At 36.0% G+C, this 15,897-nt stretch overlaps 1 protein-coding gene across 8 annotated transcripts in view; it reads left to right on the forward strand.

Moving 5' to 3' along the window:
- The window catches only part of fhod3a (formin homology 2 domain containing 3a), a 58,604-nt gene that overhangs the window by 39,615 nt on the left and 3,092 nt on the right, over positions 1–15,897 (forward strand). For 5 of the 8 annotated variants that reach the window (XM_051871528.1, XM_051871533.1, XM_051871532.1 and 2 more), the window contains 11 exons: positions 397–726; positions 2,018–2,874; positions 2,984–3,142; positions 5,509–5,691; positions 6,504–6,623; positions 6,806–6,967; positions 8,290–8,480; positions 8,621–8,825; positions 14,266–14,289; positions 15,430–15,628; positions 15,718–15,876. In XM_051871528.1, the coding sequence (XP_051727488.1) occupies positions 397–726; positions 2,018–2,874; positions 2,984–3,142; positions 5,509–5,691; positions 6,504–6,623; positions 6,806–6,967; positions 8,290–8,480; positions 8,621–8,825; positions 14,266–14,289; positions 15,430–15,628; positions 15,718–15,876 (2,589 nt within the window). The remainder of the gene's footprint in view (positions 1–396; positions 727–2,017; positions 2,875–2,983; positions 3,143–5,508; positions 5,692–6,503; positions 6,624–6,805; positions 6,968–8,289; positions 8,481–8,620; positions 8,826–14,265; positions 14,290–15,429; positions 15,629–15,717; positions 15,877–15,897) is intronic. The other 3 variants (XM_051871529.1, XM_051871531.1, XM_051871530.1) reach the window with 3 other exon arrangements.

Genomic DNA, 15,897 nt, shown 5'->3' on the forward strand with positions numbered 1-15,897 from the left:
CTCTTCTGCTCACCAAGACTGCATTTATTTGATCAAAAATACAGAAAAAATCTGAAATATTATTACAATGTAAATCAGCTGTTTTCTATGTGAATATATTGTAAAATGTAATTTATATCCAGTGATCAAAGCTGAATTTCCAGCATCATTACTCCAGTCTTCAGTGTCACATGATCCTTCAGAAATCATTCTAATATGATGATTTGATGCTTTTGAGCACTGTTTTTACTGTATTTTTGATCCAATAAATGCAGACTTGTTGAGCAGAAGAGACTTTAAAAAAAAGAAAAAAAAGAAATCTGAATTATTCCGAACACTAGTGTACAGTATATACTGCAGGAGTAGTGTGTTATTTCGAACGCAGCTGATTTTAAGTCTCAATTACCTTCTCCACAGACACCAATGATGTAGAACCGGATGTGGAGGCGAGTCTAGAACCGGAGGAGAAGCTTACAGAACCCAGAGAAGAACCGGAAGAGGAAGTGGAGGAGATAAGTGCGGAACAGGAAGTGGGCGGAGCCGAGGAGCAGGTTGCAGAGGAAGAGGAAGAGGAGGGGTCTGAACGGGAAGCGCCGGATGGAGAAGCGGAGGACAGCGGGATCTTGAGTGATAAAGAACGACAGAACGAAGAAGTGAACGAGAAGGATAACTGCTCCGCCTCCAGCATATCTTCAGCCAGTAGTACACTAGAAAGGGAAGATCGACTCAGTGCAGGTGCAGAGACAGGTGAGACTGTTATACAGGTGCTTATTACTACATCTGAAAATAATGAGAATATTTTTATACTGATTTTATGTATAACATTATGGAAAGTGTCCTTGAAAACTGAACTTTAGAGTTGATAAAAAAATTTTTTTAAATAAAATATAAAAATGGTATTATGTTTAATATACTACCTAATAAACATTATGTATATTTATTAAATATAATTTAAAAGAATATATATTTCATTTTTATATTAATTTTTGTTAATCTTTTAATATTAAAATAAAATATAAAAATGGTATTATATTTAATATTATACATAATAAACTTTATATATATATATATATATATATAATTGTATTTATATATAAAATAATATAAAATGAAATATGAAAAAAATAAAATATTCAAATAAAAATACATTAACCAACCTATAAAAATTATTTCTGCAACTAAAGCCAATCTAAAATTTAAAGTTAATTAAAAATCTGAAATATTAAAATATTAAAGTAAAATAAAATATTAAATATGATTAAATGTATTATGTTAAATGTTAAATGTAACATTTTGAATTATATTTACTGTATATATAATCTAATGTAAAATTAAAAATTTAAATATTAAATATTATTAAATAATTATATAATTATATATATATAGATTAATTAAATAAGAAATAAATATTTATTAATATTTATTTCTTTAAATAAATATAAAGAAATAAATATAATAAATATTAAATATTATTAAATGTATTTTAAAAAATTAAAAATATTATAATAAATTTAAATATTAAATATATATTAAATATAAATTAAATAAATTAAATAATATTTTTTTTATATTTAAATAAAAAGATATTTGAAAATGCTAAACTATAAAAATTAATGCTTCAAATAAAACTGAATTAAAATTTAAAGTTCATAAAAAATATGAAATATTAAAAAAAAAGTTAAAATAATAAATATTATTAAATGTGATATAATACATAAATATTAAAACATATATAAATTGTTATACGTAAATTTAAAAAAATGTAAATTAGCTATTTTATATATATATATATATATATATATATATATATATACACCATTAAATATAATTGACTTTTTTCACCGTTTCTACTCTGATTTTGAGAAAAAAGTGGCTAAATGTATTTAAACATGATAAAATGTGAGCACTGCACTCTTATTGGTCGCTGAAAACATGATCAAATTAACAGAAATATTGAATAAACGAGGGTCAGAGATGCACTCAGTCTCTGTGTCATAACTCACGTGTGTGTGATGTCCGTCTGTCGGTGTGTTTGCAGCAGGTCAGTGGCCTGTGAATGACCAGCGAAACAAGATCCTCGACAGCAAACTCTTCATGCTGGACATGCTCTACTCACAGAGCAAAAAACCCTCGGAGGAAGACGAGGAAGAAGAGGAGCTGGGCGAGGACAAAGAGCGAGACGGAAGGGAGAAAGAGCAGGCTGAGGATTCGTCTGTGTCGACGCAGGACACGACGGCACAGGAAGAGAGCGTCTGTACGACTGAAGGAGACAAGAAAGTGGAGAACCAGAGCAACGTACGGGCGTTCGCCGAGCGCTTTGGAGATCTGGTGAAGGGTCTCACTTCTCCACCGATAGAAACGCAGGAACCTCCTCCACAACCTCCTCCGCCACCTCCGAAAAAGGAGTCAGACTGCATATGGGACCAGCTGATGGCGAGTCCGCGGGATCTGCGCATCGGCGACATCGACTTCACCGACCTCGGAGACGAGGACGATCAGGACGTCCTGGATTCCGGAAGTTTATTGAGTTCTGGAGATCTGCTGGCTCCGCCCCCTCCTCCACCCTGTCCATTTAACCTCCCGGCCCCGCCCCCAATGTTCGCCTGCCCTCCGCCCCCTCCCGTCTTCAGCATCCGCATGCCTCCGCCCCCTCCGTGCTTCTCCAACCAGGCTCCGCCCCCTCCTCAGCAGCAGGCGGAGCAACCGCCGCTCTTCCAGAAGAAGAAGAAGACCATCAGGCTGTTCTGGAGCGAAGTCCGGCCCGCCGACTGGATCTTCCGCAACCACAAACGGAGCCAAGAGTCGCTCTGGTCCAGACTTGAACCTGTCAAACTTGACACCTCTAAACTTGAGCATCTGTTTGAGAGCAAATCCAAGGAGATGCCCACGGCTAAGGTGAGCAGTAATAGCACCATCACAATACAGTCAATGATTATTCACAGGTGTTTGACTCTCATTTGTTGAGCTGTAATATTTCAGATGATGATATTTGTGTCTTGAACAGAAAACCGCAGCAGATGGGAAGCGCCAGGAGATTATTGTTCTGGATTCCAAGCGCAGCAACTCCATCAACATCGGCCTGACGGTTCTTCCGCCGCCGCGCACCATCAAAACCGCCATACTGAACTTTGATGAGTATGCACTCAACAAAGAGGGCATCGAGGTGCAAAAACTGATACATTTGTTACATCGTACATTTTACAATGTTAGAATGTTACGTTTCTGAGTGAAACAGAATATATAGAATGTTACATTTCTGAGTGAAACAGAATATATAGAATGTTACATTTGAGTGAAACAGAATATATAGAATGTAACATTTCTGAGTGAAACAGAATATATAGAATGTAACATTTCTGAGTGAATCAGAATATATAGAATGTAACATTTCTGAGTGAATCAGAATATATAGAATGTAACATTTCTGAGTGAAACAGAATATATAGAATGTTACATTTGAGTGAAACAGAATATATAGAATGTAACATTTCTGAGTGAAACAGAATATATAGAATGTAACATTTCTGAGTGAAACAGAATATATAGAATGTAACATTTCTGAGTGAATCAGAATATATAGAATGTTACATTTGAGTGAAACAGAATATATAGAATGTAACATTTCTGAGTGAATCAGAATATATAGAATGTAACATTTCTGAGTGAAACAGAATATATAGAATGTTACATTTCTGAGTGAATCAGAATATATAGAATGTTACATTTGAGTGAATCAGAATATATAGAATGTTACATTTGAGTGAAACAGAATATATAGAATGTAACATTTCTGAGTGAAACAGAATATATAGAATGTTACATTTGAGTGAAACAGAATATATAGAATGTAACATTTCTGAGTGAATCAGAATATATAGAATGTTACGTTTGAGTGAAACAGAATATATAGAATGTAACATTTCTGAGTGAAACAGAATATATAGAATGTAACATTTCTGAGTGAAACAGAATATATAGAATGTTACGTTTGAGTGAAACAGAATATATAGAATGTAACATTTCTGAGTGAAACAGAATATATAGAATGTTACATTTCTGAGTGAAACAGAATATATAGAATAACATTTCTGAGTGAATCAGAATATATAGAATGTTACGTTTGAGTGAAACAGAATATATAGAATGTAACATTTCTGAGTGAAACAGAATATATAGAATGTTACATTTGAGTGAAACAGAATATATAGAATGTTACGTTTGAGTGAAACAGAATATATAGAATGTTACATTTCTGAGTGAAACAGAATATATAGAATGTTACATTTCTGAGTGAAACAGAATATATAGAATGTAACATTTCTGAGTGAAACAGAATATATAGAATGTAACATTTCTGAGTGAATCAGAATATATAGAATGTTACGTTTGAGTGAAACAGAATATATAGAATGTAACATTTCTGAGTGAAACAGAATATATAGAATGTTACATTTGAGTGAAACAGAATATATAGAATGTTACGTTTGAGTGAAACAGAATATATAGAATGTTACATTTCTGAGTGAAACAGAATATATAGAATGTTACATTTCTGAGTGAAACAGAATATATAGAATGTTACATTTCTGAGTGAATCAGAATATATAGAATGTTACATTTCTGAGTGAAACAGAATATATAGAATGTTACATTTGAGTGAATCAGAATATATAGAATGTAACATTTCTGAGTGAAACAGAATATATAGAATGTAACATTTCTGAGTGAAACAGAATATATAGAATGTTACATTTGAGTGAAACAGAATATATAGAATGTTACATTTGAGTGAAACAGAATATATAGAATGTAACATTTCTGAGTGAAACAGAATATATAGAATGTAACATTTCTGAGTGAAACAGAATATATAGAATGTAACATTTCTGAGTGAATCAGAATATATAGAATGTAACATTTCTGAGTGAAACAGAATATATAGAATGTAACATTTCTGAGTGAATCAGAATATATAGAATGTTACATTTGAGTGAAACAGAATATATAGAATGTTACATTTGAGTGAAACAGAATATATAGAATGTAACATTTCTGAGTGAATCAGAATATATAGAATGTTACGTTTGAGTGAAACAGAATATATAGAATGTAACATTTCTGAGTGAAACAGAATATATAGAATGTAACATTTCTGAGTGAAACAGAATATATAGAATGTTACATTTCTGAGTGAAACAGAATATATAGAATGTAACATTTCTGAGTGAATCAGAATATATAGAATGTAACATTTCTGAGTGAAACAGAATATATAGAATGTTACATTTCTGAGTGAATCAGAATATATAGAATGTTACATTTGAGTGAATCAGAATATATAGAATGTAACATTTCTGAGTGAAACAGAATATATAGAATGTAACATTTCTGAGTGAAACTGAATATTTAAAAGTTAGAATGTTACACTTCTGAGTGAAACAATATTGTGTGGGAAACATTTAAGTCATTCTCATCTGATTTTGAAACACAAAAATGTGTTTGTGAAAGCTCTCTCTCTCTCTGCTGTAGAAAATCCTGACGATGATTCCCACAGAAGAAGAGACGCAGAAGATCCAGGAAGCTCAGCTGGCGAGTCCTGACATTCCGCTGGGCAGCGCGGAGCAGTTCCTCCTGACGCTGTCCTCCATCAGCGAGCTCTCGGCGCGTCTGCAGCTCTGGGCCTTCAAACTCGACTATGAAGCCACGGAGAAGGTGAGCGATCGCTCGTGTGTCAACGTCAGAACGTCACAGGAAACTGATTGCAATAAAAGTGATGTAATAAAAGTGGCACCAGCATATATCAGGTTCAAACGTTTGGGGTCGATAAGATTCTTCTGCTCATCAAAGCTGCATTTATTTGATCAAAAATACAGAAAATGAAATATTATTACAGTCTAAAGCAGCTGTTTTCTATGTGAATATATAGTAAAGTGTAATTTATTCCTGTGATCAAAGCTGAATTTTCAGCATCATTACTCATCATAGTAAATCATGATAGTAAAATAACAGTGGTTAAAAGTTTTCAGAGCGTGACCCCAGTCGAAATAATCAAACAAACAGATCGATGTTTTGAAATTGTCACAGTGAAATCAACTTTCGCATCATCTTTACATACCCTCTTTTACCTACAAAGGTAGAAAACGTTTGCAGGTGTTAGTGACGACTGCCAAACACCTTTAACAAATAACATCCCCCGTCTCTCTCTCTCTGTCTTTTTCCATTAAAGTTTACAGCATTCCTCAGGTTTTCTGTGTTTTATCTCTCCTCTGACGCAGGAGATGTTTTCAGTTGTCCTAATGAAGGGGAACATCCTGTGCTTCAAACAAAAGAATCCAATAACGAGAAGCACATTTGTTTTCCCTCCATCTCAGATCCTGCAGACACAGAGAGCTGGTTCAGTCACCTGTGCCTCGATCTCGTCCTGTCATTCAGCGCTTCGTCTTCGATGTCACACCATCCTCTGTCAGAGGAGCTGGCATTTAATAGGTCAATTAATTAATGATGCGATGTTTCTGCTTTGACAGGAAGTGGCTGAGCCACTACAGGACCTGAAGGAGGGCATGGATCAGCTGGAGAAAAACAAAACACTGCGGTTTATCCTGTCCACTCTGCTGGCGATTGGAAACTTCCTGAACGGCACAAACGTAATTTTATCACAACACACAGACTGAAATATTTCATGCAGTTTGGTTTAAATTCCCTAAAAATATATCATTATATTACTAATGTTACTGGAAGAACATTTGTTCATAACATAATGCCAGATCGTTCCCTGTCAGCTGGGTGTTTTGATATACAGACAGATGATGAACGCATGTTTGCGCAGGCTAAAGGCTTCGATCTGAGCTATCTGGAGAAGGTTCCTGAAGTGAAGGACACGGTCCATAAACAGTCTCTCCTGCATCACGTCTGCAGTCTCGTGGTGGAGAACTTCCCCGAGAGCACGGACCTGTACTCGGAGATCGGAGCCGTCACGCGCTCCGCCAAGGTACGAGGACAGCGGGATTTCAGATCTAAACTGTTTTACTGACAGTTTAACGTGTGTTTATTAACCTGTGATGAATGTTCTGCTGTCTGATGGTCTTATTCTTAAATAAAATTAAAACCATTAAAAAATATATATGTGTGTGTATATACATATATATATATATATATACATATTCGTGACTTTAAATAAAATAAACATTAACTTAAATAAAATAATATATACAAAAACTTGTGCGCGCGTCTTGTTCCTCTCTCTACTTAACGAAAACTATAAAATAAATTAACTAAAACTAAAATAAAATAAACTCTAATTAACATATAAAATAAAATATAAAATTATTTAACATTTCTCATTTTCATTTAGTTTAAGTTGAAATTGAAATAAAAATTAATACAAACTAAGTAATAAAAAAGTAAAAAAAAAAAAATAGTAAAAAAAGTAATAAATATAACAAAATTACTAAAACCTTTACCAAAAATTAAAATGACACAGATAAAATTTATATATAAAACACTAATTCAAAATATTAATAAAAACTATAATAGTGTCTCAATAATAATAATAAAATAACACTAACACTGTCTTAAATTGAAGTACCAAAAAAAAAAAAATTGAAAAAAAAAAATATATATATATATATAGACAATTTATTTAAAAAAAAGTAATAAAATGACATAAACAACAAAATTATTAAACATGAACTAAAATTTTAATATATAAAATATTTAAAAATATTAATAAAAACTGTTATACAAGTAGAAATTACTAAAACTATATAGACATATTTCAAAAAAATAAAAATGACAAAAAACAACAAAATTACAAAAACTTTAACTAACATTAAAGGCGTTTTCAGATTGTTTGCTTTGTTCCGGAACAGGAAACAGGGACTTCATTTGTTGCAATGTTGCGTTTTCTTCTTGGTTTTGTTCGCTTTCACATAGCAACATTTCAAAGCGTAACAAAATGTGTTTATGCAAGTCACATGTGAGTAAAACTGTCCTCTTATTGGTCAGAGTTTCCTCTGCGTCATCCTTCAAGATGATTGACAAGTTTGTTTCCATGAGATTATCATAGCTTTATCTGTAGCAAAAATTATATATATTTAATTATAATTTAAATTGCTGGGTCAGATTGCGTTCTCACCTCAACCGAACCTCATCCGAACCTCAACCGAACCTCAACCGAACCGTTCCAGAGTTCGTTTTCACCTCGTTCAGACCATCTCGGAGCGATTGTTCTGGTGCGGATCTGAGTTAATTTATGCCTAAACTAACCGAACTGTGTGTTTGATGTGTTGGTTGATGTGTGTTTGTCTGCAGGTGGATTTTGAGCAGCTGCAGGAGAGCCTGACTCAGATGGAGTGGCGCTGCAAAGCATCATGGGACCATCTGAAAGTCATCGCAAAGCACGAGATGAAGCCGGCGCTGAAGCAGAAGATGTCGGACTTCCTGAAGGACTGCGCCGAGAGGATCATCATCCTCAAAATAGTCCACCGCAGAATCATGAACAGGTGAACTGTGAGAGGTCGTAGGTCACCGGAGAAACAATTCTAGTGTTATGTTAGCTATACGTTTGATGTGCGAAATATAAAATCTGAGTAAATAACAGTCTGAACCACAGTGATTCTGAATGCTGTTGCTTCCGCACCAGGTTTCATTCGTTCCTGCTGTTCCTGGGTCATCCGGCCTACAGCGTTCGGGAAATCAGCGTGACCCGCTTCAGCAAGATCATCAGCGAGTTCGCGCTGGAGTACCGGACCACACGCGACCGCGTCCTGCAGCAGAAACAGAAACGGGCCGACCACAGAGAGAGGAACAAGACGCGCGGCAAGATGATCACGGACATCAACACACAGGTGAGCGTCAGACCACGGGTTTACCTTCAGACTGCAGTCATTCACATGATGGCAGTTAATGGTCACATGACCTGCAGGAAAACAAATAACGTATTTCATCAAGTGTTTTGTTCTGATTGTTTTTATTCTTTTAATTAATTAATTTATTTTAATTGTATGAATTTTAGTATGTAGTTTTTTATTGTGATTTTTATTTTTAAATGATTTATTTTTATTTTACATTTCTGTGCTTTTAATTAATTTATTAGTTTAAATTTGGTTGTTTATAATTTAAAATGATTTATTTTTATTTATATGATTTTAATCATTTTTTTTTTTTACTAAGTATTTTATTTTGTTTTTATTTTAAGAGGATTTATTTTTATTAATATTATTTTTATTATGTTTTATTAATTGTTCTATTTTGATTGTTTTTGTTTTTAAAGGATTTATTTTTTATTTATATAAATTTAATTATTTTTTAGTAATTGTTCTATTTTTATTGTTTTTAATTTTCTTTTTAATTTACATTCTTATGATTTTAATTAATTTTACTAAGTGTTTTATTTTGTTTGTTTTATTTTAAAAGGATTCATTTTTAATAATATTATTTTAAATATGTTTTAGTAATTGTTCTATTTTTATTGTTTTTCATTTAAAATAATTTATTTTTTATTTACAACCATATTATTTAAATTAATTTTAGTAAGTGTTTTACTTCGAAGGTTTTTATTTTAAAAGGATTTTTTTTTATGATTTAATTATCTATTTTTATTGTTTTAAATTTAAAATGATTTATTTTCATTTGCATTCTTATTTATTTTGATTGTTTTTTTATTTTAAAATTATTTAATTTTATGATTTTAATACATTTTAATAAGTTTTTATTGTTTTATGATGTCATTGATTATTATAATTTGATCAGCTCATGAACCCTCTTCAAAACCCCACCCTAAACCCTGTCACTTCAGATTAGAAGTGTTTTCTTTCGTGTGTTGAGTGTTGATAGCAGGAGCAGTGATCCTGATCCTGTGTCAGGGGAATATAATGTCTGTGTAACAGTTCACACTTCTCCTGTCAGTTACTGTAATGTTGAAGCTGTACAGTGATTATTCACAGCGTTTATTCTGGGCCTCTTCAGCTCATTATTCACTCGCCGCTCGATTCACACTTTGACATTTCAGTGGTTTCTAGCGGTGGAGACGGCTGATGGTTTAACCGCAGACTCGTGGGCTCAGATCCCAAATGAGATATGACTTAACCCGGCTTCACTTGAGCGAGTCGGCACTGAAATAACAATCATGCGTGTCACATGGAGGAACAGCGCTGTGTTCGGTGTCTCTGAGCAGCTCCTTTCAGTTTAACCTCTGCGTTTGCTTCACTTCAGCGAGTTAAAGGTCCCTGAAATGGGCAAAACCCATAATTGGGAACAAATGTTGGATTGTGATGAGAGGAGAGAGACAGAGCTGCTGTGCATAATGAGCTCTGAATCATGTGACAGCTGACTATTCAGTGAGGTGGGCGGGGCTAGAGTTCTGATTATTCAGTGATGTGGGTGGGGCTAGAGTTCTGACTATTCAGTGATGTGGGCGGGGCTAGAGTTCTGATTATTCAGTGATGTGGGTGGGGTTAGAGTTCTGACTATTCAGTGATGTGGGCAGGGCTAGAGTTCTGATTATTCAGTGATGTGGGTGGGGCTATAGTTCTGATTATTCTGTGATGTGGGCAGGGCTAGAGTTCTGACTATTCAGTGAGGTGGGCGGGGCTAGAGTTTGGGTTATTTAGCAATGTGGGTGTAGCTAGTGTTTTGATTATTGGTGTGGGTGGAGGTAATGTTCTGATTATCGGTGTAGGTGGAGCTAGCGTTCTGATTATTGTGTGGGTGGAGCTAATGTTCTGATTATCGGTGTGGGTGGAGCTATTGTTCTGATTATTGTGTGGGTGGAGCTAATGTTCTGAATATTAGTGTGGGTGGAGCTAATGTTCTGATAATTGGTGTAGGTGGAGTTAATGTTCTGATTATTGGTGTGGGTGGAGCTAATGTTCTGATAATTGGTGTGGGTGGAGTTAATGTTCTGATTATTAGTGTGGGTGGAGGTAATGTTCTGATTATTGGTGTGGGTGGAGCTTATGTTCTGATTATTGGTGTGGGTGGAGCTAATGTTCTGATTATTGGTGTGGGTGGAGCTAATGTTCTGATTATTGGTGTGGGTGGAGCTAATGTTCTGATTATTGGTGTGGGTGGAGCTAATGTTCTGATTATTAGTGTGGGTGGAGTTAATGTTCTGATTTTTGCCATGGGTGGAGCTAATGTTCTGATTATTGGTGTGGGTGGAGCTAATGTTCTGATTATTGGTGTGGGTGGAGTTAATGTTCTGATTATTGCCGTGGGTGGAGCTAATGTTCTGATTATTGGTGTGGGTGGAGCTAATGTTCTGATTATTGGTGTGGGTGGAGTTAATGTTCTGATTATTGCCATGGGTGGAGCTAATGTTCTGATTATTGCCATGGGTGGAGCTAATGTTCTGATTATTGGTGTGGGTGGAGTTAATGTTCTGATTATTGCTGTGGGTGGAGCTAATGTTCTGATTATTGGTGTGGGTGGAGCTTATGTTCTGATTATTGGTGTGGGTGGAGTTAATGTTCTGATTATTGCCGTGGGTGGAGCTAATGTTCTGATTATTGGTGTGGGTGGAGCTTATGTTCTGATTATTGGTGTGGGTGGAGCTAATGTTCTGATTATTGGTGTGGGTGGAGCTAATGTTCTGATTATTGCCGTGGGTGGAGCTAATGTTCTGATTATTGGTGTGGGTGGAGCTTATGTTCTGATTATTGGTGTGGGTGGAGCTAATGTTCTGATTATTGGTGTGGGTGGAGCTAATGTTCTGATTATTGGTGTGGGTGGAGTTAATGTTCTGATTATTAGTGTGGGTGGAGTTAATGTTCTGATTATTGCCATGGGTGGAGCTAATGTTCTGATTATTGGTGTGGGTGGAGCTAATGTTCTGATTATTGGTGTGGGTGGAGTTAATGTTCTGATTATTGGTGTGGGTGGAGCTAATGTTCTGATTATTGGTGTGGGTGGAGCTAATGTTCTGATTATTGGTGTGGGTGGAGCTAATGTTCTGATTATTGGTGTGGGTGGAGCTAATGTTCTGATTATTGGTGTGGGTGGAGCTAATGTTCTGATTATTGGTGTGGGTGGAGCTAATGTTCTGATTATTGGTGTGGGTGGAGCTAATGTTCTGATTATTGCCGTGGGTGGAGCTAATGTTCTGATTATTGGTGTGGGTGGAGCTTATGTTCTGATTATTGGTGTGGGTGGAGCTAATGTTCTGATTATTGGTGTGGGTGGAGTTAATGTTCTGATTATTAGTGTGGGTGGAGTTAATGTTCTGATTATTGCCATGGGTGGAGCTAATGTTCTGATTATTGGTGTGGGTGGAGCTAATGTTCTGATTATTGGTGTGGGTGGAGTTAATGTTCTGATTATTGGTGTGGGTGGAGCTAATGTTCTGATTATTGGTGTGGGTGGAGCTAATGTTCTGATTATTGGTGTGGGTGGAGCTAATGTTCTGATTATTGGTGTGGGTGGAGCTAATGTTCTGATTATTGGTGTGGGTGGAGTTAATGTTCTGATTATTGGTGTGGGTGGAGTTAATGTTCTGATTATTGCCATGGGTGGAGCTAATGTTCTGATTATTGGTGTGGGTGGAGCTAATGTTCTGATTATTGGTGTGGGTGGAGTTAATGTTCTGATTATTGGTGTGGGTGGAGCTAATGTTCTGATTATTGGTGTGGGTGGAGCTAATGTTCTGATTATTGGTGTGGGTGGAGCTAATGTTCTGATTATTGGTGTGGGTGGAGCTAATGTTCTGATTATTGGTGTGGGTGGAGTTAATGTTCTGATTATTGGTGTGGGTGGAGTTAATGTTCTGATTATTGCCATGGGTGGAGCTAATGTTCTGATTATTGGTGTGGGTGGAGCTAATGTTCTGATTATTGGTGTGGGTGGAGTTAATGTTCTGATTATTGGTGTGGGTGGAGCTAATGTTCTGATTATTGGTGTGGGTGGAGCTAATGTTCTGATTATTGGTGTGGGTGGAGCTAATGTTCTGATTATTGGTGTGGGTGGAGTTAATGTTCTGATTATTGGTGTGGGTGGAGCTAATGTTCTGATTATTGGTGTGGGTGGAGCTAATGTTCTGATTATTGGTGTGGGTGGAGCTAATGTTCTGATTATTGGTGTGGGTGGAGCTAATGTTCTGATTATTGGTGTGGGTGGAGCTAATGTTCTGATTATTGGTGTGGGTGGAGCTTATGTTCTGATTATTGGTGTGGGTGGAGCTAATGTTCTGATTATTGGTGTGGGTGGAGCTAATGTTCTGATTATTGGTGTGGGTGGAGTTAATGTTCTGATTATTAGTGTGGGTGGAGTTAATGTTCTGATTATTGCCATGGGTGGAGCTAATGTTCTGATTATTGGTGTGGGTGGAGCTAATGTTCTGATTATTGGTGTGGGTGGAGTTAATGTTCTGATTATTGGTGTGGGTGGAGCTAATGTTCTGATTATTGGTGTGGGTGGAGCTAATGTTCTGATTATTGGTGTGGGTGGAGCTAATGTTCTGATTATTGGTGTGGGTGGAGCTAATGTTCTGATTATTGGTGTGGGTGGAGTTAATGTTCTGATTATTGGTGTGGGTGGAGCTAATGTTCTGATTATTGGTGTGGGTGGAGCTAATGTTCTGATTATTGGTGTGGGTGGAGCTAATGTTCTGATTATTGGTGTGGGTGGAGTTAATGTTCTGATTATTGGTGTGGGTGGAGCTAATGTTCTGATTATTGGTGTGGGTGGAGCTAATGTTCTGATTATTGGTGTGGGTGGAGCTAATGTTCTGATTATTGGTGTGGGTGGAGCTAATGTTCTGATTATTGGTGTGGGTGGAGCTAATGTTCTGATTATTGGTGTGGGTGGAGCTAATGTTCTGATTATTGGTGTGGGTGGAGTTAATGTTCTGATTATTGGTGTGGGTGGAGCTAATGTTCTGATTATTGGTGTGGGTGGAGCTAATGTTCTGATTATTGGTGTGGGTGGAGCTAATGTTCTGATTATTGGTGTGGGTGGAGTTAATGTTCTGATTATTGGTGTGGGTGGAGCTAATGTTCTGATTATTGGTGTGGGTGGAGCTAATGTTCTGATTATTGGTGTGGGTGGAGCTAATGTTCTGATTATTGGTGTGGGTGGAGCTAATGTTCTGATTATTGGTGTGGGTGGAGTTAATGTTCTGATTATTGGTGTGGGTGGAGCTAATGTTCTGATTATTGGTGTGGGTGGAGCTAATGTTCTGATTATTGGTGTGGGTGGAGCTAATGTTCTGATGATTCAGTGGTCAGCCAGAATCAACACTACCTGAGAGTGTAAGGCGTCTGTTCATTCTTCATTTCTCTCTTTCTCACACAGACGGATGATGAAGAGGACAGTGAGGTATGAGGGTGTGTTTGTTCTGCTCTCTGTCTGGCAGATATTAACCATTAATGTCTTAATAACTTGATGCTTGTTAAAGCTCACAGCGTCACTGATTGAGTCTCTCTGTATAACCCTGTACAGATTTGCTAACCTGGAAATGCTCTGCAGTGTTTTAGTCTTGATTTGGTCTGGCGCGCGCCGTGTGTGTGTGTGTGTGTGTGTGTGTGTGTGTGTGTGTGTGTGTGTGTGTGTGTGTCTTATCTTGAGAGTTTTAGGTTTATGACAAAACCTCTGTCTGTTGTGTAGATTATAGATTGTAAACTGCAGTCTATCTGTGCAAATGATTATTTACAGAACAGATTATTTATAACAGAAATTTCCAGTCAGGGGGTTTTGTCAGCCAAACCCCTTTGACCTATAATATTTTCTTGAAGCCATGCTAAGATTTTAAATTAATATTTATTTATCAACACATTCACATGTTCATGGTTTCCTGATGTTAGTTAATGGTCACATGACATGTAGGTAAACTAATAAAGTATATATATTTTTTAGTGTTTTATTTTGATTGTTTTTGATTTAGAATTATTAATTTACTTTTATTGTTTATTTTAACTACTTATTTATTTTATTTTTTGTGATGCAATTAATTTTTATTAAGTGTTTTATTTTGATTGTTTTTGATGTTTATTTTTTTTATTATTCTTTTCTTTATTATTAATGTACTTTTATTGCTTTTTTATTTTAATTTGATTTTTGATATTTTTTTGTAATGTAATTTATAAATTATTTTAACTTAACATTTTTATGATTTTATTCATTTTACTAAGTGTTTTATTGTTTTTATTTTAATGTGATTTATTTATGTTAATTAGTTTTTTTATTTTATCATTATTTATTTATAATTTTTCATGATTTTATCAATTTTTTCCAAGTCTTTTGATTGCTTTTATTTTAAAATTGTTTATTTTTAACTTGACATTTTTATGATTTTATTAACTATTTTCATCACCTCACGAACCCCAGTTTGGGAAACGCTGTTAAATATTACAGGAAGGATTCTCATTTTTCCAAAACATCAGGCAGCTGTAATCATGTCTAAATATGTTCTTCACTCGGGTCAGTGTGTCTGACTGATGTGTGTGTGTGTGTGTTCAGGCAGGTCGTGTGTGTGTGAGCAGCAGCAGCACTCCTCCTGTAGGGCCGCAGACGGAGCCGCAGAGTTTGAGTCACGCTGAAGAAGCGGCCGAACACGAGCAGATGAAGGCCGTGCTGAAGACCAGCCTACAGAGCAGCGACAGCGACAGCACCGTGGTGCCGGGCCTGCGGACGCGCACACGCACACGAGCCAGCAGAGGTGAGCGGCACACGGAGGAATCACATCAGCATTATCACGCTCAGATAAAACAGACCTGCATCCTCATGTGCGTCTCTCTCTCTCTGTAGGCCGAACTCCATTAGCTGCTGCAAACGAAGAATCCCAGTGTGTGACAGACGACGCTGCCGATGAGATCATGGAGAGGATTGTGCGTTCAGCAACTCAGAGTCCTAGAGAAAGAGCGCAACCCCGTGAACGACGACGCTCGCGGGCAAACCGAAAATCATGTATGTTAATCTCTTAATTAC

The sequence above is a fragment of the Ctenopharyngodon idella genome, chromosome 19 (genome assembly GCF_019924925.1).
Source record: "Ctenopharyngodon idella isolate HZGC_01 chromosome 19, HZGC01, whole genome shotgun sequence".
Lineage (NCBI taxonomy): Eukaryota > Metazoa > Chordata > Actinopteri > Cypriniformes > Xenocyprididae > Ctenopharyngodon > Ctenopharyngodon idella.